General features: G+C 52.9%; 1 protein-coding gene across 1 annotated transcript; it reads right to left on the bottom strand.

Annotated features, from left to right (window-relative positions):
• Positions 1-25,638, bottom strand: SAMM50 (SAMM50 sorting and assembly machinery component). The gene is made up of 15 exons (XM_081125656.1): positions 25,444-25,638; positions 22,759-22,869; positions 21,229-21,330; positions 19,019-19,106; positions 16,483-16,589; positions 15,608-15,738; positions 15,290-15,377; positions 12,800-12,928; positions 12,211-12,282; positions 11,401-11,487; positions 9,232-9,302; positions 7,933-8,000; positions 4,042-4,188; positions 3,231-3,372; positions 1-208 (listed from the first exon to the last, which is right to left on the bottom strand). Exons 1-15 carry the CDS (start codon positions 25,462-25,464, stop codon positions 163-165), a joined length of 1,410 nt encoding a protein of 469 aa, XP_080981782.1. The 5' UTR covers positions 25,465-25,638; the 3' UTR covers positions 1-162.
• Positions 25,639-25,763: the final 125 nt, after the last annotated feature.

The raw sequence follows: 25,763 nt of genomic DNA, 5'->3' as shown, positions 1-25,763 counted from the left end.
TGTTTGTCTTGAAAATTTATTGACGTGGATTCCCACAGGGGCTGCTGCCAGAGAATCGCTCGAGTGTGTCTCTGTGGAGAGAGCGTGTGTGGCGCTGAGCAGCTTGCTGCTGCCCAGGTCCCAGAGCTTCTCCCAGGGGGACTGGAGGACACTCTGCGGCAGCTACAGGAACCTGATCCCAGCTCCAAACTGGACACCATCACATATCCTTAAAAAAAGGGCAGAAAATCAATACTGTGGTGGCTCTGCTCACCCCACCGCTCTCAACTTCACAAACCTGCACTTCTCAGAGGTGCTCACACCCTCCCTCCCGGCAGAGATGAATCCTTCTCACTTCCCTCCGTCCCTAACTGGGCACCATTCCCCCAGCCTGCCTGCCTCACTCATCACCAGTTTCCGGAGACCATGCTCAGCCACACACCAGTGACAACGCTGCTAGATCTCAGAGACAACAGTGCCACAATCACCTCCCGCATAAAATTTAGCAAACGTTTCAAAACTGTTTCTGTTCCTGTAAAGGTCTGAAATCCTAACGAGAGATGCCGGCATGAACTCAGGAACCTATGATTTGCACATATAACTCCCCAGCCTGCTAGTTGCCAAATTTCAGAAATGAAGACTAAATTCTGACACCACCACTCAAACACCACAAAGTTCCAATTTTGACAGCACAGGCTGAGTGGGGGGACTCGGCACTCGAGGGCCCCAGGCCGCCCGGCACAGGGGACGCTGCACATCGGCATCGGCTGCAGCTGCCCCATCTCAGACACAGCTGCTGCTCGCTCTGGTCCTTAAACAGTGCACACAGCAGGCTCCTTCCTCCCAGAAGAAACCACAGTGAAATTCGTCTCTAAAACATATTTTCCAGATTTAACCTGGAGAGAGGCAAAGTTGAAAGGGTGAATCTGGGCATTTTTTGTAAAATTACGTGAGAAAGGGTCGGGCTCCCCACAGCAGTGGCGCTGACTCCCTGGAGCACAGTGACACCCAGTGGCCTCAACAACAATGCAGCCACAGTGCCCGCAGCCTAGGGGGGTGCTGCTCCCCACCTTCCAGCCTCAAGGACAGGAAGCCCTAAGTCACAGGGCCGGGCTGGTGGCCACGCCCCGGGTCCACTGCTCTCTCCGGCCAGCCAGGGCGGTGCGGCAGGCAGTTCCCGGAGGTTGACCCTCAGGACAATGACGACGACAATACTACAGCTAAACTCACATGCACTCCCGGTTTTCTTTGCAATAAAAACATTTATAATGTACTTCCTTGCAGAGTTGGGACTAACATTAAACACAGTTAATACACACCAATCACTTGTCATGGAAACAGCCTATGTATTTTCTGAGACAGGGAGTTAGTGCTGAATCAGTTTGGACAAGAAGCTCTAGCAAGGTCAGCAAGGAGGTCAGCAAGAGAGACGGCTTTTACCCCTCCACAGCCGAGGGCCGAGGCGGACAGTCCGGCGTGGGCACCGGCAGCAAGGCGCTCTCGCGCTCGGCTCTTGGAAGCGCGGAGGCGGCGGCGGGCTTCCCGCGGTCACATTGGGGGCAGAGGAGGAGCGAAGCCCCAGCCCCGCTGGGCGGCCCTGCCGATGACCTGAGGCTACACTGCGAGCCTTGGGCTCCTCCTCTGCTGCACAGAGCAGCTGAGACTCACACACACAACGAAATACAGTGCTCCGTCGGGCGTCTCACACAGGCAAGCATCCGATAAACACCAAAGGCTGCCTTCCTCCCTGAAACTGTCTGCTCTCAGAGAGACAGGGCGTCACCAGACCCTCCTACCACCGAGCGTGGCAGGGCCACAGCCTCAGCCTCCCTGGGGGCCAGTCAGCAATGCAGGGTCCAGGCCACCCCGGACCAAGGTGTCACTATCTGCCTGTGCCAACATCCCAGGGGGCTCAGAGGCACAACGCGGTTTGAGAAGTGGGGACTCTGAAGGCTGTGTCACCCACGTCTGACATCACTGGCCTGCACCTCTGCTGCTCCCTGAGAAAACTCAATCAGCACCTGGCTGTCAGGCCCAGGAGACCATGTGTACACCTGTCCTGGGAACAGGCTTTCAGAGAGCAACATGCAAAGCCAGCTTCATTTACCCAGGATTGCAAAGGTTGGGGGATTCTTTGCCAAAAAGTTATCCAAGGCACAAACTCTGCTCTAGAAAAGCGTCCATTTTCGTATTTCGCTCTCTGAAATCAGGACATGGCACAGCCAGCAGATGGTGCCACAGGGACCATGCGCAGGGGGAGGGGAACGTCTCCTACAGGAGCTGTTTCCTTGGTGAAACGCTGGCCGGGGGCCTGCACCAGAAGTAACACCAACATGGAAAACAACTGTTACTGACAGCCCCCCCCCCCCCCCCCAGCTCTGAGTGCTTCCTGTGCGCTAACTCACTCAGTCCCCGGACCTGCCAGGCCAGCCACTATCGCTCGCACACGTTCTCTGGGTTAAGTCACTCACTCTGGGTCAGAGTGGCCGAGCTGGCCTCCAGGGCACACGCTCCGCTGTGCTACTGGACCCTCACAGCCTGCGCGCTGCGTGGAGCACAGGCCAGGCGTGGAGGTGAGTTAAGACCAGAACGGCTGCTGTCTGAAGGCCCTGAGGGAAGGGCCCTAACAGCATGGGAGCCACAGCAGCGACACAGCCTCACCAGCCTTCCCGGGAGAGTGAAGGAGGCAGAGTCTGCTGAACGGATGACCACGGTAACATAAGAAATGGAATTAATTTCTGTAACTGCCAATGGCCCCTCTACTGTATTCATCCAGGTAATACCTAGCAAACTCAGTAAGATGACTGGTGGAGAAAGGCCAAGGCGGCAGGGTCCTCCACTGCCGAGAGAGGACTGGAGAGGGCGTTCTCGGCCGGAGCAAAGCTCTGCCCCTCCAGCCTCTGCGTCCCTGGCCTGCAAAGATCCCCACTGCCAACACCATGCCGTGTCCAGCAAGCAGGATCGATAAGGCCTGTCAACTCCTGCAGCCAGACCCGGAGGAGCTCCTGCTACTTGGCAACAAGAGCAAAGTATGAGCTGGGGGGACGCGGACACATCAAATATTTTCCTCCAAACTAGACAGAGAAAACCCCACTGGACGGAAATACTTGCATGTTCAATCTTTTGCTATCTCTTCAATTTCTCCTAAAATTTTGAATCTCAAAGGCCACCAATGAGATGATTCATGTGTCTGAGACGAAGTAAAATTATGAGAAAGTGCAATGTGACTGCGGCAAGCTCCCAGCACCTACCTGTCGCCCAACTGCACACCCATGGGGACACAGTAGTTAAGCTCCAGCCGCGCGATGTTGCCCAGTCTGAGGACAATCCCCGCGCCGTAGGACCAGCGGATGCATTCGGCCAGCTTGCGAATGTGAGCCTTGGGGCCCTCCCCTGGAAAGAGAAAGGTGGTGTGACCTACGGTGTGGTCCTGTCCTTTCAGCACTGCCCTTGGGGCTGGCTCTCACTGGCTCCATGCCCTCTGGCAACATTCCAAACCAGGCTGAGATATTCGAGAGAAAGGAGTGAAGTAGGATTAGGACCAAGACCGAGTGGGTGTGGGAACATACTTCTCACAGCCCCAGAAGTCGAGCCTCCTCAATTCTCTGGGCCCAGCACATTCGTCCCTTTGCCCAGAATGGCGCACCCCCTCCTGACCACCTGGGGACACCCTACTCCAAACGTCAGCGTGAGGTACTGTGTTCTGGGCAGGGTTCCAGACACCTCTGCACATCCCCCTGGCTGAATACATCCGCTGTGGGTCTCCTGAGCCCTGAGCTCCTTGAGAACAAGACCTGATCATGGCCTTAATGACCGGCAGAGAAGGTGCTCAAGGCACGTCTGCTGAGCAAATGGATAGGTTTGTCTTTGCAAGACTGCATTCGATGACGATTTTCATGTGTGTTCCTTTCATTCAACCAACAGCTTTACTCTGGGCAGTGTCAGGTGTTGTGGGCATTTTTTAAGTAGACTACGTGATCTAAAAAGGCAGATGCCTACAGGTGCTGTGCTTTTAAACCTAGTCAACTGCCCCACAGCAATTCTGAACAGCCCCGGTTTTACCGTAGTTGAGGTTGCAGAGGTTGCCCGCGTTGAGGAAGAAGTGCGTTCTGAAAAGCTCCCCGAAGCCGCCCTGGCCCGGCCGGAAGGGCAGCGGGGTGTACAGGTGCAGGCCGCCGGCCCAGTACGCCTCTCCGCCCAGGTAGTCTCCTAGTCGGGCAGGGGCGCAGAACAAAACAAGGTCACACAAATGTAAAGGTGCACTGGCGCTCACGATCCTCACGTGCAGGCGTGTGCTGTGTGCACGTCCCAGAGCGCTCAGGCCTCGGCTGCTCCTCCAAAGCCCTAGGCTGCTGGTCTAGCCGCAGACGAGCTCACTTCCTCCCGGTTTACTTTACACTCTGCCTTAGATGGAAAAGACGCTAATGCCACTTAGGAAAGAATGAAATCAGAAATGTATCATATCTGCGAAGCGCCTGAAATAAAGCAGGCAGCCTCGTGGAAATCATTTTCCCCTAAATACTGACACCATCGCCCCCACCCGGTGAATGAAAAGCGTCATTGTGCAGAAACTCCAAGGCCTCAGTAGAGAGCAACGCGGAACGTGGCTGCGCCTTCTGGGAGTGGCTGTCCGCGTGTCCACCTGCGGGCACAGTGTCTCCCGCCCACCGTGTAAGGAAGCAGCACCCAGCTCAGCGCCACGGGGAGAAGAGGCTCGTTTTTAAGGTTCCTGACCACGGGGCTGCGACTGCCCACTGGGAGCACACACGTGCGTAATTCTGATAACGCCCCGGCCCGTCCCACTTCAACTGCAAGCAGCTGTAGCATCCAAGCAACAAAACCCCACAAACCCTACAATGTCTACACTTGGTTGCAAAACATTATTTGTAAACTCAGTACCTTTGCTACAAAATGACAAACCATGAAAAGGAAAGACTGGCCAGGCTAGCTCCAAGATGAAGCTCTTGGCATGAATTTATTTACTTAAAGACGCCACAGTCTCCCAGGTCCCTTTTCACAATGAGGTATTAAGGAAACAGGCCGGACAAACCGCACGAGGCCGACCCTGTTTCTGTTTCCCAGCAACTGCCCATCTCGTTTTATCTAATCATAAAAGTAACAGACTCATTGTAGAAAATCTGACAAATGCAGGGAGGTAGAAAAATAAAAAAAATCTTTCATTTCTACCATTTGGAAATAACCAGCTAACACGCTGCTGTCTTTTATCCAGTGAATTATAGTGAATAATTAAAAATAAGAAAATAAAATGTGAGCCACATTATACACACACACACACACACACACGCATATAATAGAGAGGGGCGTGGTGGCAGGGCTTTCAGTCCTGCCTTTTTCACACTTGAATATGATGTAAGCAGCCCTCCCTTCTCCCACCTCACTCCTGTGAGCGTGGTGCTGGCGCCTGGATGCTGACATGTGTGCACCCTGACGATCACGACAGTGGACACTGACCTGCGATGAGTTTCCTGTACATACACATACATGTAAAAATGTACAGATATCCTGAGTGTACAGCTCAGTAGTTTCCACACACAAACACCGTGAAATGAGCACCCGGGTCGAGAAACAGGCACGTGCGGCCTCGAGGGCCAAGCTCCCATCACCACCCACTGCGATGCCGAGTGCAAGCGCTGCTCTGTCGTCGCTGCGAGGAGCAGGGTGGCCCGACTCCCACCTCACACACATGGAGTCACACACTGCGCACCCTCGGGGTCAGGCTCGTCCCTGCCGTCACACAGCCAGGGGCGGAGCTGTGCTTACCTTCACTGCTGTGTAATATTCCACACGTGCCGACAACACTCTTTACTGACTCATTCTATCGCTGACGGGCATTTGGGTGCCCAGTTTTCAGCTGGGGCCATTATTAGAAGTCCCTGCACATATGTATTTTAGACTCTTGATATGTATAGGGTGTCCCCCCAAAATGTATACACACACTTTCAATAATTATAAAGGCAGTGTTTATCAAAATACATTTCATTTTCAAAACTGCTGTTAAAATGTATGCACATTTTTGGGGACACCCTGTACTGTCAAATTGCTTTCATGAAAAGTTATGACAATTCACATTCTTGCCCAAAGAATCTTTCCAAAGGGCGATTTGATAGCTAGTTAAGTGGAATCTCATTGCGCATAATTTTCAGGCAAGTGCAAGATTCCTACATGGTCACAGAACCACTATATGATACTTGCTTATAATTAAAATAAAACTCATAAATGATGTTACTTTTCTAAAAAAATGACTCACTGATAAAGCACTCTAAAAACAAGTGGGGGAAAATCTATATTTTGTATAAAAATTTATGCATGGGGCAATCATTATTTATAAAAATATAAAATTGAAGCAACAAAGATATTAAAGGACAGAAAAATCAGGGTAGAATATTTTAAAATGGAATAAAAGCACCCACTAAAGTAATGATTTTGAGGCTTTTGACATGTGGAGAGACATCGGACACAGTGTCAAGTGCTGGAGAGGCTCCAGGGGCCAGGAACTGTCCCTGACATGACTCTTAGCAACACAGGCCTCCAAACATTCAGGGCCCTTCACCTGGCGACTCCACATCCACGACACCATGCAGTAAAGTCAAAGTTATAGACCAGCACAGAGACGCGGTTCAATTATTCACCGACAGACTTTTTTCCCCCTGTGATTGTGAAACAGTGTAAGTGTCTAAAACTTGGAACTTGGTTAAAAAAGATGCTGGTACAACAATCAGACAAAACTCAACCGTTACACTAATACTGTAATAACTGTGGATGGTGCCAGGTGGGTACTGGAAATATCAGGGGGTCACTTCAGGAATTATATGACAGTCTAACCACTATGCTGTACACCCGAAACTAATACAAAGTAATACTGAAATGATACAGTTTTTATCTCTGACTCGCTGCTGGTGGGAATGCAAAGCGGGGCAGTCACTGTGGAAGACGGTCAGTGTGCCAGACTCTGTGACTCAGCAAGTGTGCTCCTTGGTGTTTATCCAAATGCACTGAAACCTTACGTCCAAACAAAAACCTACACTTGGAAATTTTATCAGCTTTACTCCTAATCGCCAAAAAACTGGATGTCCTGACACTGGCCAAGATGTCCTTCAGCAGGTGAATGGATAGACAAACTGGTATGCCGGAAAATTACTTATTGTATTATTATACAAGGTATTATTTGGTGATAAATGCACCTGAGCAATCAAGCTATAAGGACTGGAAGGACCATTAAATGCATGTCGCTTAGTCGAAGAGGCCAGTCCGCAAAGGCCATGCCCTGTACGGTTCCAACCATGTGACCTTCTGGAAAAGGCAACACTACAGAGACAGAGAGAGATCAGCGGCTGCCAGGGCTGGGGGAGGGAGGGGGAGGGAGGGGGAGGGAGGGGGGGCACGTGGACTTCTACGTGCAGAAACTTGTTTTGGACACTGCAATGGGAGCCGCGGCCAGTGCAGCCCTGGACGTAGTTAGTAGCAATGTGTCAACACCTGCTGAGCAATTGTGAGGAGTGAGCAACAGAGGACGCTACGGGAGGCCACACGTGACGCTGAATTTTCTACTCAGTTTTCCTATAAACCTAAAAATGCTCTCAAAAATAACGTCCACTAATTTTTTAAATTATAGTATGAGATAGCCATTTAAAATGATGAAGGACTTATTCCTATAAAAATCACCTTCACGTGTTGTTGCTGGCGGAGAAACTGGTTACATAACAGCGTGAACACAAACAAACATACGACAAGCTCACACGTGTCATCACCAGGAAATGGGCTCACAGGTCGCTGTCCTGTATTTTTCGCCTGGATATATTTTTTCTACAATTTCCTTAACAAGGATCTTTCCAGGCCTGCTGTGTGGCAGATGCTGTGCTAAGTGCTAACTCCGAGTGGTGGCATTATCATGGTGATTTAAACAAACATGTCCTCTCAAAGGGGAACACAGACCTTCGCTCTGCGGCCCGACACTGTGCATGCTGAAGCCTCGCACACTTGTGGGTCCCCCGAGGTAAAACCTAGAACAGAATGCAGAGGTCAGAGGACAGGCAGGGGAGGAAGTCCTGCGACATGAGGACAGTGCAGGAAGCACACACACGACCTCCCGCTGGGTGCCGGGGTCAGGGAGAGAAACATTTCAGCTGCGGGAAGACGCACGGCGGCGGGGAATTGCCTAAAAATCTAACCTCATTCATTTTCACGCTTGCGTATCTTCTGCACAATGGTGGCAGTGCTGGAATTTAATAATGTCCCTGCTGGCAGTTTTAGAATTTTTACTATGATCAACAATGCTACAGTGGACATCCCTGCCCATAAATCTCTGGACACTTCTAAATGTGCTTCAGTAAATTATATTCATGGAGGCGACTGTTAGGTCCCAGAGTTTAAAAATTTTAAAAATTTATACTTCCAAACAGCCGTTCATTTAGCTGAACCAGGTTAAGCTCCAACCCCGTTTCAGCCCATGCAGGCCGGAGGAGCGTCTTGCCCTGCAGAGCAAGCATCCGTCCTTCCAAGCAGCAAGGACACTGCACACCCTGCTGGCGGAGCAGCCTGCTGCCAGGGCCCAAAGCGCAGGCTCCCTCAAGCCTCTTCCTCACGAGCCTGACAATGTTCCCGTGCTTCTGAGACGAGCTCCACATTTAGGAATCTCTTCCCAGAAACAAAATGAACAACTGTTCACATAATCACGTTCTTCAGTGCCATTTATGTGCAAATAAAAAAGCATTAAAATGCTGCTTATGAAAAATTCCTTGTGACTTGGGGAATGCTTCACTCTACGGTTTCTTAAAAACCTTTTAAACAGCAGGGAGAACACAAATCTGTACACAAAATACAATATATCAACAATTTAACACAGATGTACATATAAACTAACATGTGTAAACACATGTCCATAAAAAACAGAAAGGAAGTTGTCCCAAATGTCAACTCCGCTCACCACTGAGCATGACTGTTTACTTCCATAAATGTTTCTCTACTTTTATATTTCTGCAATGTGTATAAACTGTATTCTTTCGTACTCAAAAGAGAATACGAATTCTTTAATATAACTCCCTCCCCCGAAGAGGTAAAAAAATTAAGTATGAGGTATGCTGGGCATTTTGAAATTCACTTAAATATAAAAACTGAAATTTGAAATATCTGCATTTCTATATAAACTTCTCTAAAATACCTCACAAGAAACCAACCAAAAAGAGCCAAAGGAAAACACCTGCAATGATCCACCATCCATTCACTGTGACTCACCTGTCAGCGATACTCGAGGGTTTGTCACCAATGGGGACCAGCATTCCTCCCCAGAGAGACGTTGAGAAAACCTATTGAAATATAAACAAACCACCGTTTTCTCACTGCCATGAGCATGAGCAGACGGAAGCGCATACACGGAGATCTGGTCCCTGGCCGCCTGCTGGGTGACTGTGGCTGCAGAGCCTGGGGGGCGCACAGACCATAGGACATCAGGCTTGTGCAGCTGAAGAACCGGCTCTAGGTGTTTTGTGGATACTTTAAAAACCTGCGAATCCAAATTTCAGACAAAGACACACCAAACACAAGCAAGAAACAAGCCCAAATCCAAGCAGGGCCCGGCTTCCGCTCCGACACAGAGGGAGAGCCCTGCCTGACTGGGAAGGAGACTGGCCGACGAGGGACTGCATCAGCCCCGGCTGTTCTGACCTGGCCTCAGAATGATGGAGTATTACGGGCACTCGGTGCCCAGGGGAAAGAAAGCACAGCTAATGCTCCTACAATTAAGAAATGCAGAGACACCCAGCTCCCAGCCCAGCCCTCAGAGACAGCGCCCCCTCTCAGAGGCCAGGGGCATGACCCAACCTTAGAACTGGGATCCAACCTTCACACCCACGTAGTGCACAAAGCCCACCACCAACGCCGTAACCTCCACGAGCTCTCTGAGCTCGTCTCACCCAGTGTCTTCACGGCCCTGGACCCCCATCTCCTGAGCACACTTTGTTTTCTGCTCGTCTTGTGTCCTCTCTCTGACTTGCAAATTCCTGTGTCCTCTGAAGCTGCGCACTTTTAGAAGTTTCGTGGGAGGGATGAGAGAGGAATACTGGGAGGGGGGTGGGCAGAGAGGCCACGCTGAGCAGTCTGTTCTGATAAACTTGGCTACTTCAATAGCATCTAGGACACAGCTACTCTGAGCCTGGTTGTGGCAGATGCCACAGAGAAGCCAGGGCCAGAGCCCCGAGTACTCGTGGAGCGCGCCCCTTACCCGCCTCATGATGCTTTGGATGGAACAGAAGGGGACAGGAGCAGGTCACCTGGTGGGGCCCATGGGCCCATGTGTCCAGATGGCCCTGCAGGTCGGAGGAGTCAGAGCTCCTGGCTCTCCTGTCCTCCCTGCCCAACCATCCCCATGGGCCCAAGAGCAGGCCTAACAGGCGATAACTAGAAAGCGTCACACGCCCGGAGTAGTCCCAGCCTCCCCACGTCCCGCTGACCTTGGTGACCGTCACTCCTCTAGCACCAACTCCTAATTCTTCTACACCAGCAGGGCCTGCGAACCTACCCTTCCTCCTGGTCCTCACTCCCCCCTCCAGGTCCTCACCCAGCTGAAATTCGTGGCCCATCTCTAACTTACCTGCCTGCACTTCCCTCACCTGTGTCTCTCACCTGGCAACCCCCCAGGCCTGGTTGATGCCCCCTCTCAGCTCCCTCAGCTGTATCTGCATGGCTGCTTCTGGCAGGGGACACGGGACACATGCCATATGCTGATGGCGTCTTTTAAATCTGACTCTAACCTCTGACAGGCACTGGAGACTGCCTGGCTGTGCCCCCGTTTCCCGACCTGCTCACCCCACTCGTCCTGATGGTGATTCCAGCTTGGTCCTGTCCTCCACCCACCAACACCTCCTCCGCGGCCACTAAGCACACAGAACACGAGGAGACCCCAAGTGCTCCACTTCACCCACCCACATCCGTCTGTGCCCACCGCCACCTGCTGGCCCACTCTGTGGAGCAGCTCGGCGCTCCCGGCCAGGCTGCCGCGCTCGGAATCCCGCCACTTCGCCTCACCCGAGTAAATCGGGAGAAACTCAGTCCAGGTGGATGAAAGATGAAAAAGAAACACGCCTGGAAGTTCCCACAGCCCTGTACACCCCGCCAACCAAGGCAAAGGCTCTGCCTTTCTCTGGATGGGATGTGAGGGAGGGGGTGGCGTTCCTCCAGCCACCGTTCCTGACCCAGGTGACAAGTGAGGAGGGCATGCTCCTACGGTTCTGTGACAGGGTGTGAGTGGTGGTCACAGACCCCTTTTTAAGAGAACAGTCGCACTGTCCCAGAGAACCTTCAGTCTGGGGCATCTGAAAAGCAAGCCTTTGGTGCTCCGGACGCAGGACCCAAGCGCCAAACACAAGGGTAAACATGCAGGTGACAAAATTCTGGCCAGATACTCACTGAGTCAAACATAAGCTGCTTATTCAATTGAAGCTCAAAGTCCTCTTTTATGAAGCTCACGTCCCCTCCGGTGTAGCCGGCCAGCTCCTGGGGGGAGAAGCCATGGGTCAAGATGCGCAGACCTACCACACAGGCTACTAAACCACTTCACCGCCACGGCCATTTACTTCTGCTGCTCTGCATCTTTAGAGAAGCGACAGACCACTTCTGTCTCCCAGAGGCTGTGTCCAGCCTGTTCCAGGTCGTACCGGGGGCCTGACGGACACAGGATCATCACACACACCCAGCAACTAGGGAGTGTTAGTCCCACGTGAGAACCAGGTGCTGGCAACGTGGCCATCTCAGCACAGAGGCAGCAGCAGATGTGGCTTGTTTGGCCGAATCGGTGTCTGAGAAAACGTCAGCCAGTCTTTCTCGTTCGAGACCCGGCACACTTCATACAGCAGCCGACTCCCAGCTGCTCCCGACCGAGATCGGCACAGAGCTGCAGCGCTCACGCAGCCCGGCCACCTGTCCCCAGCATCACGGCCTGGCCACTGCAGGCCAAGGGTTAGGAGCCCCACCGTGAGCTCTTTCGTGGGAAACCACGCACAGCAAAGCATAACTGTCCCCTGGCCCATTAAGTGGCACAGGAGAGGCCAGGGGTCGTGCTCACTCTGGGCGAAGGCGGAAGGCTGGACCCTGAGAGTGGACGGACGCCCTGGCAGGCGGTCCTGGAACACCTTTCACAATTAAAGGAAACGGTCGATATTGAAAACGAGGCTCTACCCCCAGGGTCCTGATGGCAGGAGGCACAAGGAAAGGTACTACCTGGTTCACTTTCAGCAAGGCCCCTCTCCTGGGCAAGATGGAGGAGTTCCGAGAGTCGATGACCATGGCGTGCTGCAAGAAATGTACACCAGGTGTTTTCATTTCAAACAGGTCTAAAAGTAATAGCACTTACTGAGCACTACGTGCTAGGCACGTGCTGAGCACTTCACAGCTGCAAGCACACGGAACGTCACTTATCTTTACGAACACCCGAGGGAGGGAGGGTTGTCATCCCCGAGTTACACACGAGGGAACTGGGACACGGAACAACTCTCGCTCCTCAGGGGCAGGTTAGGACCCTGTCACTGGGTCCGTTCTCTAAGGAGCTCAACACCCTGACCAAGGTCACCTCAGCAACTTTCAACTAAAACCCAGTCGGCTCTTACACACCTTTTCCCATTACCACCACCATTATTTAAAAAAAAATATAACACTAGGTGGTGTCCATAAATTCACAGTGACCAAGACACACCGTCTTTGCTGCCCAATCTGAGACCCTTGTCAATCCGCCGTGTTGGCAAAAGCTATTTCCCAGCGCACAACACACTGCAGCCGAGCATCCAAACGTCATTCGCACAGACGCCCATACCGAGAGGGATGACTTCAGGGAGTGGCCACTCTCTTGTCGGACGGCAAAGGACGCGGTCCTGGCGAGGCAGCCCAGCTCTCGCCACACGCCTTCCCACTTGACCGTGTGGCTGGTCTTCCATATGGGGAACTGCAAGCACACGGAGCATCACCACCTGTGAGGATGACGGACGGTGCCCGAACCAGGCCTCAGAAGGAGCCATCCTTTAATTGTTAACTAGTGAAATACGGAACATCCTTGTTTTTAATGGTGAGCAGGAGGGAGGGAGAGGCGAGGACAGGTGAGGGGAAAACTGATCAAAGGAAGCGCTGCTGGCCGGGGACGCACCGCACCGGGGAAGGGGACGGCCGCGGGTCTGAAAGGGGGAAGCAGCTGCGTAACTGACAGGTGTCCTTTCCATCCCGGAGACAACCTGGCTCTGACCTACCCGGTCTTCCCAGCCCCGTCTGAGCCAGGCTGCGACCCAGGTGCCCCCATCAGCCCCGAGGTTACACTGGCATCAAGAGCTCCCTTCCTGCAGCCAGAGGCCTGAGTCATGTGAGCTCTGAGTCCAGGCAGGTGGGACTGCCAGTCTCCAATCTCTAGCTCAGGTGCTCTTTGGTGGCCTCGGAAGGACAATGATGACAAAACTCTTACAAGGAAGCCAGGTACTCCACACCCACCCCAGCGTGAGCCCCACACTGAGCATCATCTGGAGCCCTTGGGCCTGCAAGAGAACTTCAGGCCCAGAGCCCCATGTGCTTTCCAGGTGAGAACTTGGGGAACCACCTTGACACACTTCCTATCAAACCCCCACAAGGCCCCACACCAGGCGCTGGGGGAGCAGACGACAGGAGGGCAGCCTGTCCACCTGCCTTTTCTACACTCAGGGCCAGAGACTTGGATCTTTCCCAGACGCCTGCAGAAGGGGCAGAGTGGACAGAGCTCCCTCCTTCTCAGGCAGCTCTTCACAGAGAAACACAGACTCAGAGCAGACACATCTCACGTCTGGATTCACAGTTGGGGGACGAGGCAGAGCCTGATGGCACTGTTTTATGGGCACAGTGAGCCCCTGGTTCATGCTGGCACCGAGGACAATAAGTAGGACATGGCCCTTCCCTCCAGGGGCTCGTCTCTCAGCCTCACTCTCTCTTCCCTCCACCACGGACCTACCTGGGGCCTTTCTACTCTCCTAAGAACCTGCTCTTTAAGAAAGGCTTAGTCCAGCCAGGGAGGCTCAGTGTAAGCGCTGAACTATGACCCAGGAGGTCACGGTTCAATTCCCAATCAGGGCACACACCCAGGTCCCAGTAGGGGATGTGCAAGAAGCAGCTGATCAATGACTCTCGTCACTGACATTTCTTTCTCTCTCCCCCTTCCTCTCTCTAAAATCAAAAAAATATATATGTAAAAAAGGAAAGGCTTAGACAATGGAAGAAAAAAGGGGACATCTGTAATACTTTCAACAATAAAGGTAAATTTAAAAAAAAAAAGAATTTAGAAAACAAATAAGGGGAAATAGGAGAAGAGAAACCTGCCACACTGCTGGCAGCCACTGGAGACCCGTGGGAGGATGGCGGTTGGGGGGCCGCATCCACTGCCCCATCTGTACCCCTAGCACAGGGCAGAAAGGTGTCTGAGAGCCACTCCCTTCACCCCAGGACAGGCGGCCACATGCAGAACTGCAAACGAACTGCAAACGCTCACATCCACCCTGAGCTGGGTCCACCTGGGCTACCCGAGCTTCCCTGACCTGGGTCTGCAGGGTGGGGGCATGAGTGACTGATGTGTCTCCAGGGCCCCCAGGTGCCACTCAAGCCCAGGGGTTCTCAGACTAGAATAGTGGGGGTGGGGACTAAAACCGTGTCCTGGGCCCGTCCCCCAAGATGCTGGTTCAGCAGGACAAGCAGCCCAGAGGTTTGCAAGTCCGACCAGCTCACGGGCGGGGCCAATGCTGTTGGTCTGAGGACCACACTGGGGAAACTGCTTTGATTAACTAAGCCTGGAACAGGGGAGGGATAGGGACATGTGTAGAAAGGTGGGAAAAGAGCAGGGTTCAGCGTCAAGCCAAAAAGTGGCCGAATGAATGCAGTTCCACTTGCTGCATCTGGTCAGACCCTGCTGGGAGGAAGCCTGAGTGCAAACCACCAATTAAGCTGTAACCCAAGTGACTCTGCTGGCCGCCAGAGGTTACCGACCTCAGCACAGGAGGGAAGACAAACAGGTGGCATCACAGGAAGTCAGGAGCACAGGAGGAATCTGACCAGGTCGGAGGAGCCGCCACTGTGGACATTAGCCACTCTGCCCCCCCCACACTGCAGTCGGGCCACTGAACAGGCACCCGGCCAGGAGGGCGAAGTCCATGCCTGCCCACCCACCACCTCTCCTGGCATCAGACCACTGCCTGGTCCCTGCTCTCCCGCCCCCTGCCCCCCGGCCGTCTCTGGGAACTGAGTAAGCAGGCGCTTTGTTCTCACTGGGTGCAGAGGGGGAGACGGGAAAGCTACTCACGCTGTACTCGGCTGACACTCCTCTGTCTGTCTCGCGAAGTGAGCTCCAAGGGAACTGTCCAGTAACTTTATATAAGTTTACAGAGAAACTAGGAGACAATGGAACAGAGCTTAAAAAGGTGAACAGTGACTACAACCGGTGCACACTTAAAGCAACAGACTTAAAAATACACATCTGGGGTTGGTCTTCTCGAGGAAAGCCCCAGCGTGTGGGGGTGCTGCAGGAGGGGCAGCTCACTCTGCACTGTCTCTGTCCACAAGCAAGCAGCTACTCTAACTCCAACTCTAAACCAGGGCACCGTACGCAAGGGCTTCCTACTTTCTCTCGAAGTGTCCGGGCTGTGGCTTGAAGAAGGACAGGCCATAGGAAGTCTCTTTTGTGCCGTAGGAAAACTGAAAGGTCACCTTTTCTGCGCGGCCAAGCAGATTGGGGAGCTTGAGGCCAAGTACCTAGGAGGGAGGAGAGACAGTGGGGTTAAGCTGAAGGACTGATAACTTTAAGAAAGATGAGGCTACGGGACCCTCCTAAAAACAGGACAGAAACGTAGACTACAGACCTGGGGTCTGGCAGTGATCACCTGTAACCACTTTTACTCTGTAAAACCTGCACGTGCCCTACGCACTCTGCTAATTCGAGGGGCGGCCAAACCTGCTAACTCCACTCTGGGGCTCAGGGAAACCAACCCTGTGGGTTTGGAGTTTAGGGGAATCTGAACAAGAAACTTATTACGAACATTCTCCAAATCATTCCTAATTCACCACCGATGTTAATATTGTTTTCAGACCATCCAGACATACTGTGACCAAATCCAGGAAGACTAATGAGAAAGCAAGAGCCATCTTACAGACGGAGATTTAGGTGTGTGGAAGGGTCTAGAAACTGCCATCAGGTTTAGAAGAGGAGTGTTTTTAAAAGCCCGTAACTGGCCTGGCCGGCGTGGCTCAGAGGTTGAGCATCAACCTAGGATCCAGGAGATCATAGTTTGATTAACGGTCAGGGCACATGCCCAGGTTGCGGGCTCAATCCCCAGCAGGGGGCGTGCAGGAGGCAGCTGATCAATGACACTCATCATTGATGTTTCTATCTCTCCCTCTCTCCCTCTCCCTTCCTCTCTCTGGAACCAATAAAGACATATTTTAAATAAAAAAATAAATAAGAGCCATAAGGGAGCGCACACGGGGAGGGGCCCGTACCATGCTGCCTTCGTTGTTCCCAACCGTGGTGTTGTAGCTGCCAGTCAGCCGCCGCAGCTCCGTCACTTCGAAGGTCACGTCTAACCCGTTTGGAAGAGCGTCATCACCTAGGGAAGTGAAATATCCTCAACAGTAAGATGACAGAACGTGTGGTTTCACTTTAGGTCCCACAGCTAACGAGCAATCCGAAGGCTCGCTTTGCTTCACAACCTCCTCTGGAAGTCACAGCCTCCACTTAAGGTTCGGGAGCCCGAAGCAAAGCGCCTGCTCCTTTCCGCGGTGGCAGGTCTCGGAAGGCAGCCGTGGCTACAAGGCGGGAGCGACGGCAGCGCTATCTGTCAAGCAGACGCTGTCTGCTTCTGTTCCCCTACCAGGAAGGGCCCTGAAGCTATCTGGGGCCTCAACTCAACTGACATTTGTGTGACAAGAAGGGCTCCAGGAGCCCTGAGAGAGAAGCAGGAGATGGACAAACGCAAGAGGTGACTGCTCCCGTCCCTCCTCCAGCCGGGGCCTGGTGCCAGGGGCGATCAGTGTCTGAATTCGGTGCACCTGCCTCATGACCCACCAAGGGCGCTGGGGTGCAGGGACCAGGGCTGAGCTCTGCGGGGACAGTGGGCCTGTCACAGAAAGGAAGAGGCTGGTCCTGACTGTGGCTGGAAAGGAGACATACCTGGGAACTGTCAACTTACCAACCCCCAGGCACTAGCTCCCAAACACTGACTCAGTTGTCTGGGTGCAGTGTTGGCACCATTCCTTTCTTTTTTTTTTTTTTTATATCTTTATTGATTTTAGAGAGAGAGGGGGAGAGAGATAGAAACATCAATGATGAAAGAGTCACTGATCAGCTGCCTCCTGCAAGCCCCCTGCTGGGGATCGAGCCAGCAACCCAGGCATGTGCCCTGATGGGGAATTGAACCCTGATCTCCTGGATCCTAGGTTGATGCTCAACCGCTGAGCCACGCCTGGCTGGGCTCTTTCTTTTTTTAATTAATAGATATTGTTGTTTAAAGCGATTTTAGGTTCACTGAAAAACTGAATACAAAGCTCAGCTTCCATACACCCCTCCCTACCTCCGCACACAGGGTCACCATTATTAACGTCCTGCGTGAGCGTGGATCATTTACAACTGAGCCAACAGTGAGACGTTGCTATTAACCACAGTGTAGTTTGCATGAGGGTCCACGCTTGCTCGTGTATTTTTTGGGAGGCACCCACCATTACAGAACCACACAGAGTGGTCTCACTGCCCTACACCATCCAGTTAAAAGTTCCCACTAAGTCCAGCGTGTGGCCAGGGTGAAAGCTGGCAGAGGTGGGCCAGCTGACCACGCACACGTCACATTTACGACAGACGGGAACGCTAAAGCTAACGGCCACCAACAAGACTTGCCACCATGAGCAGCACTCAGACTGGTGGCTGGGGCCACTTCCATCACTCACTTATTCATCTGGGGCACGTTACTCAACCACTCTTGGCCTGTTTCCTTAGCTGAAAATTATTTTTCCTAAAAGAATAGTGACCCTTGACCAGGTTTCTGTGAGGGTGCACATGGGTTACGCACACAAATGCTTGTGCAGAGCTGAGCATGGACACGACAATCACTGAGAGGGCAGGGAGCAGGCCGTCCCCCTGCATTTCTCTCCCCGTTAAGCCAGCGTGGCTCCGACTCCAGCTGCATGGCAGTCACCTGGAGGGCTCGTTATGCCAGACTGCTGGCCACACCCCCAAAGTTTCTACCTCGATCAAATATGCATTTCTGCCAAGCACCTCCCGCTCTGAGAGAGCAATGCTGCTGGCTGGGGACACACTGTGAGAACCACTGTCCTAGTCATAAGTGAATCCTCAACTCCTAGATGCATAAGTGGCCACTCAGACTTTACTTCCCAGGCTCCCTGCACTAGGTGCTGGCTGGTGGGATCAGAGGGAGTGCTGTGCACAGCACCGGGACAGTGCCCAAGGGAGGGTGAGCCTTTCCACCCCCTTCCCTCCTTCCTGATGCTAGAATGACAGATGAGAATGCTGGGATGGTGCTCAGCCATCACAGGGACCAGGGGACACTGGGGATGATGCAGAGACAAGACACCATGGGAAAACCACACCAGCCCCAGGGGAACCTCAAGAAGCAGAGCTGTGACACCAGCCCCGGACCGTCTGCCACAGCAAACAAGCAAAGGAACAAAAACAAAAACTGAACTGATCCATAAAGCCCTCCTCTTTTCAAAGCACACTTTACACGGAGTCTGCAGGAGCCCTTCCGGACACCTGCCAGGCTGGCCGATTCCAAGTGATGCTTGGCTCCCTCCTCTGGGATCCTTCTCAGGTCCCTGGTACTGTCCAGGGGTTCAGAGAACATCTTCAAAGCTCGTCTATCCTCTCTCAGCCTGACACAAATCTAGTTCCTCCCAAGACTGCTAACTACCAGGCCTGTAGTGATAAACCTCCAGAGCTACCCACGCCTGGCCTCGCACTCAGCTTCTGTGATCCTGAAGGATGGGTGGGAGGGGACATCGTGGAGACATTACCCACAACATGTACCTTGACACGTATCGATCAAGACATCCACGTGTCTGAATATTCCCAGACGAAGCAGTTTTTCACGGGCTTCGTGAGATTTCCGCATCACCTACGAGAGAAAATACAGATTTCTCTAAGGTACAGAGACATGAACGGTGGCCCTGTGTCCAGGCTGGCGGTTTAATGTCTGGTGCTTGCTGGTCATCTGAGAAGACAGTGCCCCTGAGACCAGACATGAGAGAAGGGACGAATCACTGGGGGCAACAGAAGTCCTATTCAGGGAGCAGAGAGCAGAGAGCAGAGTATTATCCCTTTTCTAGAAACAAAAACCCGAATTAAAATGCACAGGACCCGGCGGGTTTCCCTGGGAGGAATCACCACCAGCTACGCAACGTGTCTGGTGGAAGAAACTTTCGGGTGTGCGCGCCTGCGTTTTTAAGTAGTTTGAGTTTTCTAACCACTGTTCTGCTTCCTCTCCTCTTCAACGTCAAGAGCCGTCGTCTCTGATGCCAGGAGCCCTCCTGCTGGAGGGACGGGGGAGCGGAAGGGTAAGGGCAGGAGGGGACTCAGGAAGCAGGGGAAGGACCCTGTATAGCAGCAGAGTTTACAAGGGGGCTGGAGTTGAAACCAGGAGTGTGGATGAGATCACCCAGGAGACTGGTCCTTGGGGAAACCAACACTTAAGGGTGGTCACAGGGAAGGAAGTTGACCGGGGCCTCAAATGAATGATAAAAAGTGGGACTCGGCCCAGGGGAGTGTGGGTTCATGGAAACCAAGGGAAAGGAAATGCTGAGGAAGGGGGATGTGAACACGTTCCCAAGACGACAGAGACAAGAGGCGTATTTGATGTGACAGTTATCATTTTTCAACATGCAAGAAGCTTATTAACACAAACCCAACAACCCAATGAAAACAAAGGCACCAACAGGTAATTCACAGAAGAGAAAGGAGTGGCCAACAGACGTGGAAAAGGAGCTTAATCTCATTCATAATTTAAAAGTGCAAACTGAAACAATGAAGTCTTTTTCGCCTAACAGGTTGGCAGGAATTTGTCAAGTGTGGTAACACCCAAAGTTGAGAAAGAGGCTCTCTCAAAGACTGCTGGCGGGGTGCGGGCTGATCCCTGTGGAGGGCAAGCTGGCCCATGCGTCGACGCTAGAGCACATGCACTGACAGGAATCCCAGCTGCGGGCAAGTGTCCTGCAGACACACTGTCACCCACACACAAGGACACCTGCTACAGCCTTGTTTGTAAGGACAAAATGTTCCATTTGTTTCAATGCTCATCCAGAAAACTTTACAATAGCTGATGGGAAAGCACAGAGTGAGATACTGTGCAGCTGGCACATGCTGATGTGAAAAGATCACCATGGTAACTAATAATGTCAAACATGGGAGGTGCAGGAGAAACGTGGAGATGGGACGACTGTCCACAGGCGCGGCGTGTTCCGACCTGTGTGCGCCGTTGCTGGAAGGGCGCGCGGGAAGCCCTCGGCCGCTTCTTCTGAAGGCGGGCGGGCCAGGCGTGGAGGGAGGGGGGAAGCTGCATGCCGCTTCAACACCCGCCACACTATTACACTGCTTTAAAGTGCTTTTAAAATTGGACTTCTGTATTACTTTAATCTTTCAAAAAAACCTAATTTTTAAAGTGGGGATGGTCAAATGTTGCTCAAAGTTCAAATAAAATGGGGACTGAAAGGAGCCACTGGCCCTGCCACCAGGAAGCTGTGGGTGACCCTGCCCGGCGCGTAAATGTGGTTCCAAGGTCAGAAGGACCGAAGAAACCCAGAGGCCAGAAGGTAGATGATGCAACCCAGGAAAGAGACTGCAGAGACACGGAACAAGGGCCCGAGGGGACAGCAGGAGGGTGACACCCGGGTGCCCCCGACTCCACAGGTCAGGAGGGCCCTACAGGACAGAGTGCAGGGGAGCTAGGCAGGGTGCTGGGGAACAGTCGGTACTCGGCACAGCAGCCCCTCCTCCAGTGCGGGGACGGCTGTAAGAACACAGGGTGGGCAGGTCTCGGGAAAGATGACAGAACCCCCTCAGGGACAAGGGTGAATGCGAGCATGTCGGTTTGTGGGAGGCGCCCGGGGAGCTGAGGGGGTTCAGGGTAGGAGCCAGGTCAGCGGTACAGAGGCTGGGGCAGGGCACGCAGCAGTGAGAGGACCTGAGAGCCACAGGGTCCTCGGGAGGGGATGGAAAAGATGCCAAGGAGAGAGAGTACTTGCCTCAATGAGGTTTTTAGCTTTGAAAACGTCTCCGATTTCATACATGATGATGTCATCCTTAGTCCTTCCAAGTCCGTCAAAGTGAACGTGCTGCACCACCACCTAATGTGACGAGAGGGCAGGCTGCTGAGTGACACGGGGCGAGGGGCCAGGCGTCACGGCGAAAGACAATGTCTGAAGTTAATGTCGAGGATTTTCTTTCAGGCCCAATGGTCCCCTTTTTTTACCCTCACCCGAGGATGTTTTCCCACTGCTTTTTCAGAGTGGAAGGGGGGAGAGAGAAACACTGACGCGAGAGGCACATGGACTGGCTGCATCCCGCAAGCACCCCAACTGGGACCGGGATCGAGCCTACAACCGAGGTACCTGCCCTTGACCAGAATCGAGCTTGGGACCCTTCAGTCCATGGGCCGATGCTCTAAGCACTGAGCCAAACCGGCCAGGGCAGTGAACCACATTTTTAAATCTCAGACTTCATTCCATTTACCTTTCACACCGTTTCACATAACTGGTGACCTGAGCTTACCCTTTGCTACATCTGCACTTTCTGTGAACAAGGTCATCTGCATCCGGATGACCAGGGACCATGTCAGTCCTAAACCTAGAAGGTCCAGGAGTCCCCTCTATATCCCTCCCAACGTGCCCCTGAGCGCTGGCCCCTGGGTGACATTGACTGTGGCCGGATTTCACACCATGTGCATCTTGCTGGAGATCTTGTGTGGACAACACAGCACAGTAAGTGCTGACTCAGAGGGCCTCTCACCTCTGTCTCCTCCCTGGACAGTAAACCCTTCAGGGCTAGGAACTGCTTCTCGCTCACCTCTGTTTTCATAAAAGCCACTAAGCACAGTGACCATGCAAGTGTTTATTTAATTTGTTCAAGAAAAATGCACTGATCACCTGAGATGGGAGTTATTCTAAACACAGGATACAGCAGTGAACAAACATCGATTCCTGCCTCAAGGGAGCATGTATTTCAAGGGGGGAGGGGGGAGAAAAGACAATGTGTGGCATGGAGTGGATGGTGCCGGGTAACAGACAGGTAACGCCGAGATGACAGGACATACCGGGGAGACTCATAACTTATAGGTGATGGGAACAGCGCACAAAGAAGATCTTAACTTAAGGATTAATGAAATTAGTTGTATTTCATTTCCTCAGCTGTGTTTCATTTCAAAAGCAACAAAGTTTAGGAAAAGTTTCATTCAAGACCCAAGGCCTTTTTTTCTGGGAGCAGGGAACAGACTATAAGCTTTAAGCATAATTTGAGTTAGCCTTTGAAATACTTTTTTAACGAAATAATTACAAAAGGTGTTTGTTTAAACTTCCCACATAAATAATCAAGGAAACACCATTTTTCTAAAACCAGAAACTTTTTCTAAGTGACCAGTCTTCCTAAAATGTAGCTGGCTACAAACTCTTCTTTGATGGAGTCAGGAAGACAGGTCAATTCCTTTCCCTTGCCCTGCGGTTTACAGAAGGGAGTGCTCCCAGTAGCAACTGCATTAAGCCCTTCAACACAATACTCACATCTTTGTTTTCAAGAACTTCCTGTTTAGCCTCAGGTTCAACTTCAACAAACTCAGCTTCTTCTCCCAATCCTCCAAAATCAGGTCCACTGGCTGGAAGAGGCTCCAAACTCTGACAGGGAGGGAGGAACCACGGATAAGTGAACTTATAACTTACAAAAAACAGAATCTCAGAATTTTGTCTTTAGACAGTGCTCTAGAAAACTCGGTACCGTGCGGTTCCCTCAGGTAAGTGGAGACAGGGGCAGTGTGGGGGGGGACAAGGGCATAAGCCACTGTTGATGTACAAGTCTCATATTGGTAGTGAGATCCTGGGTATCCAGTGTATTTTCAATAAATAAAACAAAGATGAATTTTCAACGAACTAAAAGGGTGAGGCATGAACCTATGCTGACTGGGTCGTAAACTGAGGATTACGGCTAATCCTTGGGTTGTGCATACACGCATATAAATTCTTTGATTACTCTCTCCCCCTCCACCCACCTGCCCTCCTCCATCCCGAACAAATTTTATTGTACACCATGTGCCAGGCACTGTGCAAAGCAGTGCTAACTGAAGGCATAGGACATAAAATAAATTTAATGAGTTACAACAGCATCTTTAACGTGATACAGACTAGAATCAAACAGAAAATACTAATATTGTCTCACGTAACTTTTGGTTCGCATATGCATGAAGGTACTAGACAGAAAACAGCTTTCTTACTATGAGTCTTGATCAACGAGTTCACAGAACACTGGCTAGTGGAACAGAAGGGTCAAAAAGTAAATTAAAACATTTGTCAACACATTAATCAAAGGAGCAGCGTCTTTAGTACCAAAGGAGCTCAATAAAAGTGGAGACTTCTTTTCTGCACCCTCGCACCTACAACTGAGCCAGGCACATGGGGGCCCACTGGCAAACGTCCCTTGAATAATAAATGAACGATGGCTTCCTTCCTTCGTTCAAGATGCTACAAGGGATGCACACAGCCAAGTACGAGGCAGTGCCTACTACTGCAACATCTAGAAACTAAGAATCTAAAACGACAAAAATGCAAAGGGGCCTAAAACGGCACCAGAGGGGAAACGTCAAGGAAGTGAGCAGCGCACCCAGGTGAGGGGAGATACAGAGAAGGTCTACGTAGGAACTGACCTGACCTGAGTTCTAAGAGGTGGAAACAGTCTTTAAAAAAAAAAAAAAAATCCTAACCTGAGGATACTTTTTCCATTGCTTTTCAGACAGAGTGGAAGGGAGAAAGACACATCCATTGGTTGCCTCCTGCACACGCCCCAACGGGGAGTGGAGGGGGGGCAGGGGTCGAGCCTGCAACCGCGGTGCATGCCCTGGGCCAGAAGCAAACCCAGGACCCTTCAGTGGGCGGGTCCGGGCTCTGACCACTGGGCCAGACCGGCTGGGGTGCGGGGGGAACACTGGCAGCTCCTGATGGCTGCGGGGCGGGCGACGGAAGGCAGGGGGAGCTGGATGCAACAGTGCAGCCCAGGATGCGCCCGAAGAGCAACAATGTTTCAGTTGAAGGGAAGGTCTGTGAGGTCCCGTGGGCCACAGCAGGCGGGGAGGTCCGCGCTGAATTCTCAACGGGAAACGCCTGGAGCCTTCGGAGCCGGGCAGCTGAAACCACCCGCGCAGCGGCGGAGCGCTGCGGTAAGGGCTGGGGAACATCCTGAGGCGCTAACAGTGTGACCTGGGACAAAATACCCATTCCCCGGCCTGGGCCCTCGGTTTCGGCTGCGGTAAGGGGGCGCGTCCGGCGAGCGGTCAGCTCAGGCCGAGCCCCCGAGTGAGGCCTCCACAGGCACCGCGTCTTCTAATTGCGGTGACAGCCCGGGGAGCGGGCAGGGTTCCTGCCTCCGCTTTAAAGGGAAGGAGTGACCACGGAATACTACGCAGCTGTAAAGAAGGACCTCGTACCCTTTGGGACAGGATGGATGGACCTGGAGAATATTATGCTATGTGAAATAAGCCAGGCAGAGAAAGACAAACATCACATGATCTCGCTTATACGTGGAATCTAAAGAACTTAATAATCTGGTGAACAGAATAGATTCAATGACATGGAAGCATAGATGAGGCTGACGAATGTGAGAGGGCGGGGGGAGGGCGGGGGGAGGGGGAGAGAGTAACCAAAGAATTTATGTGCATATATGCACAACCCAAGGACACGGACAACGGTGGGGAGAGGGACTGGGGAGGGCGTGGGACGGGTCATTGGGGAGAAAAAGGGACATCTGTACTATTTTAACAAAAATAAAATTTAAAAAAAAAAAGGAAGGAGTGAGGCGCTGAGAACAAGGACCCCTAGTGGGTCTGGGCTGGGAGGCTTCAAAGGGCGCGTGGTGCTCCGGCGGCTACCGACCCGGAGGCTGGAGAGTGACCCGTGAGGAGGCGGAGGAGCCAAGTCACGGAGAGGAAAAGGTGCTGCTCGGGCTCCGACGCCTCACGGGGACTTCGCGACGCCTTCCGGGGCCGCCGCCTCGCCGAGTGACCTTGGGCAAGTCACGCCCCTCCTCTGGGAACGCGCGCCCCGCTCCCAGGCCCGCGGCGGCCCAGCGCGGTGGCGCTGCAGGCGGCGCGCCCGGCCCCGCTCCACTCGGAGGCCCCTCGCCAGGGGATCCCCCGGCGCAGCCGCGAGCGCGCCCCCCCGCGGCGCCGGCCCAGAGGTCACCCGGCCCGCTGGGCCTCTTACCCGGGCGTGCACCGTCCCCATGGCTCCCGCTCCGACCGCCGCCTCGCAGAACTGCCCGCGTCCGACCGAGGCCCGGCGGGTGAGGGCAGAGGGCGGGCCCGCCGGAGCCCGAGCTACGAGGCCGCGCACCACCCACGAGCCCTTGCTGACGGCGCGCTGGGGGCGGCCATGATGCCCCGCCTTGGGCCCGCCCCCTGGCTCGCGGTGCTTTCGCTCATTGGTTCTTTCAGAGCCCGTAACCCGGATGTTCACGTGCGCGCCCGGAAGCCCCTGCGAAGGCGCAAGCGCAAAGCGTCCATTGACGCCAGCGAAGCCGCTGG

The sequence above is a fragment of the Miniopterus schreibersii genome, assembly GCF_964146895.1.
Source record: "Miniopterus schreibersii genome assembly, chromosome: 2".
NCBI lineage: Eukaryota > Metazoa > Chordata > Mammalia > Chiroptera > Miniopteridae > Miniopterus > Miniopterus schreibersii.
This window is presented reverse-complemented; position numbering and strand designations above follow the sequence as displayed.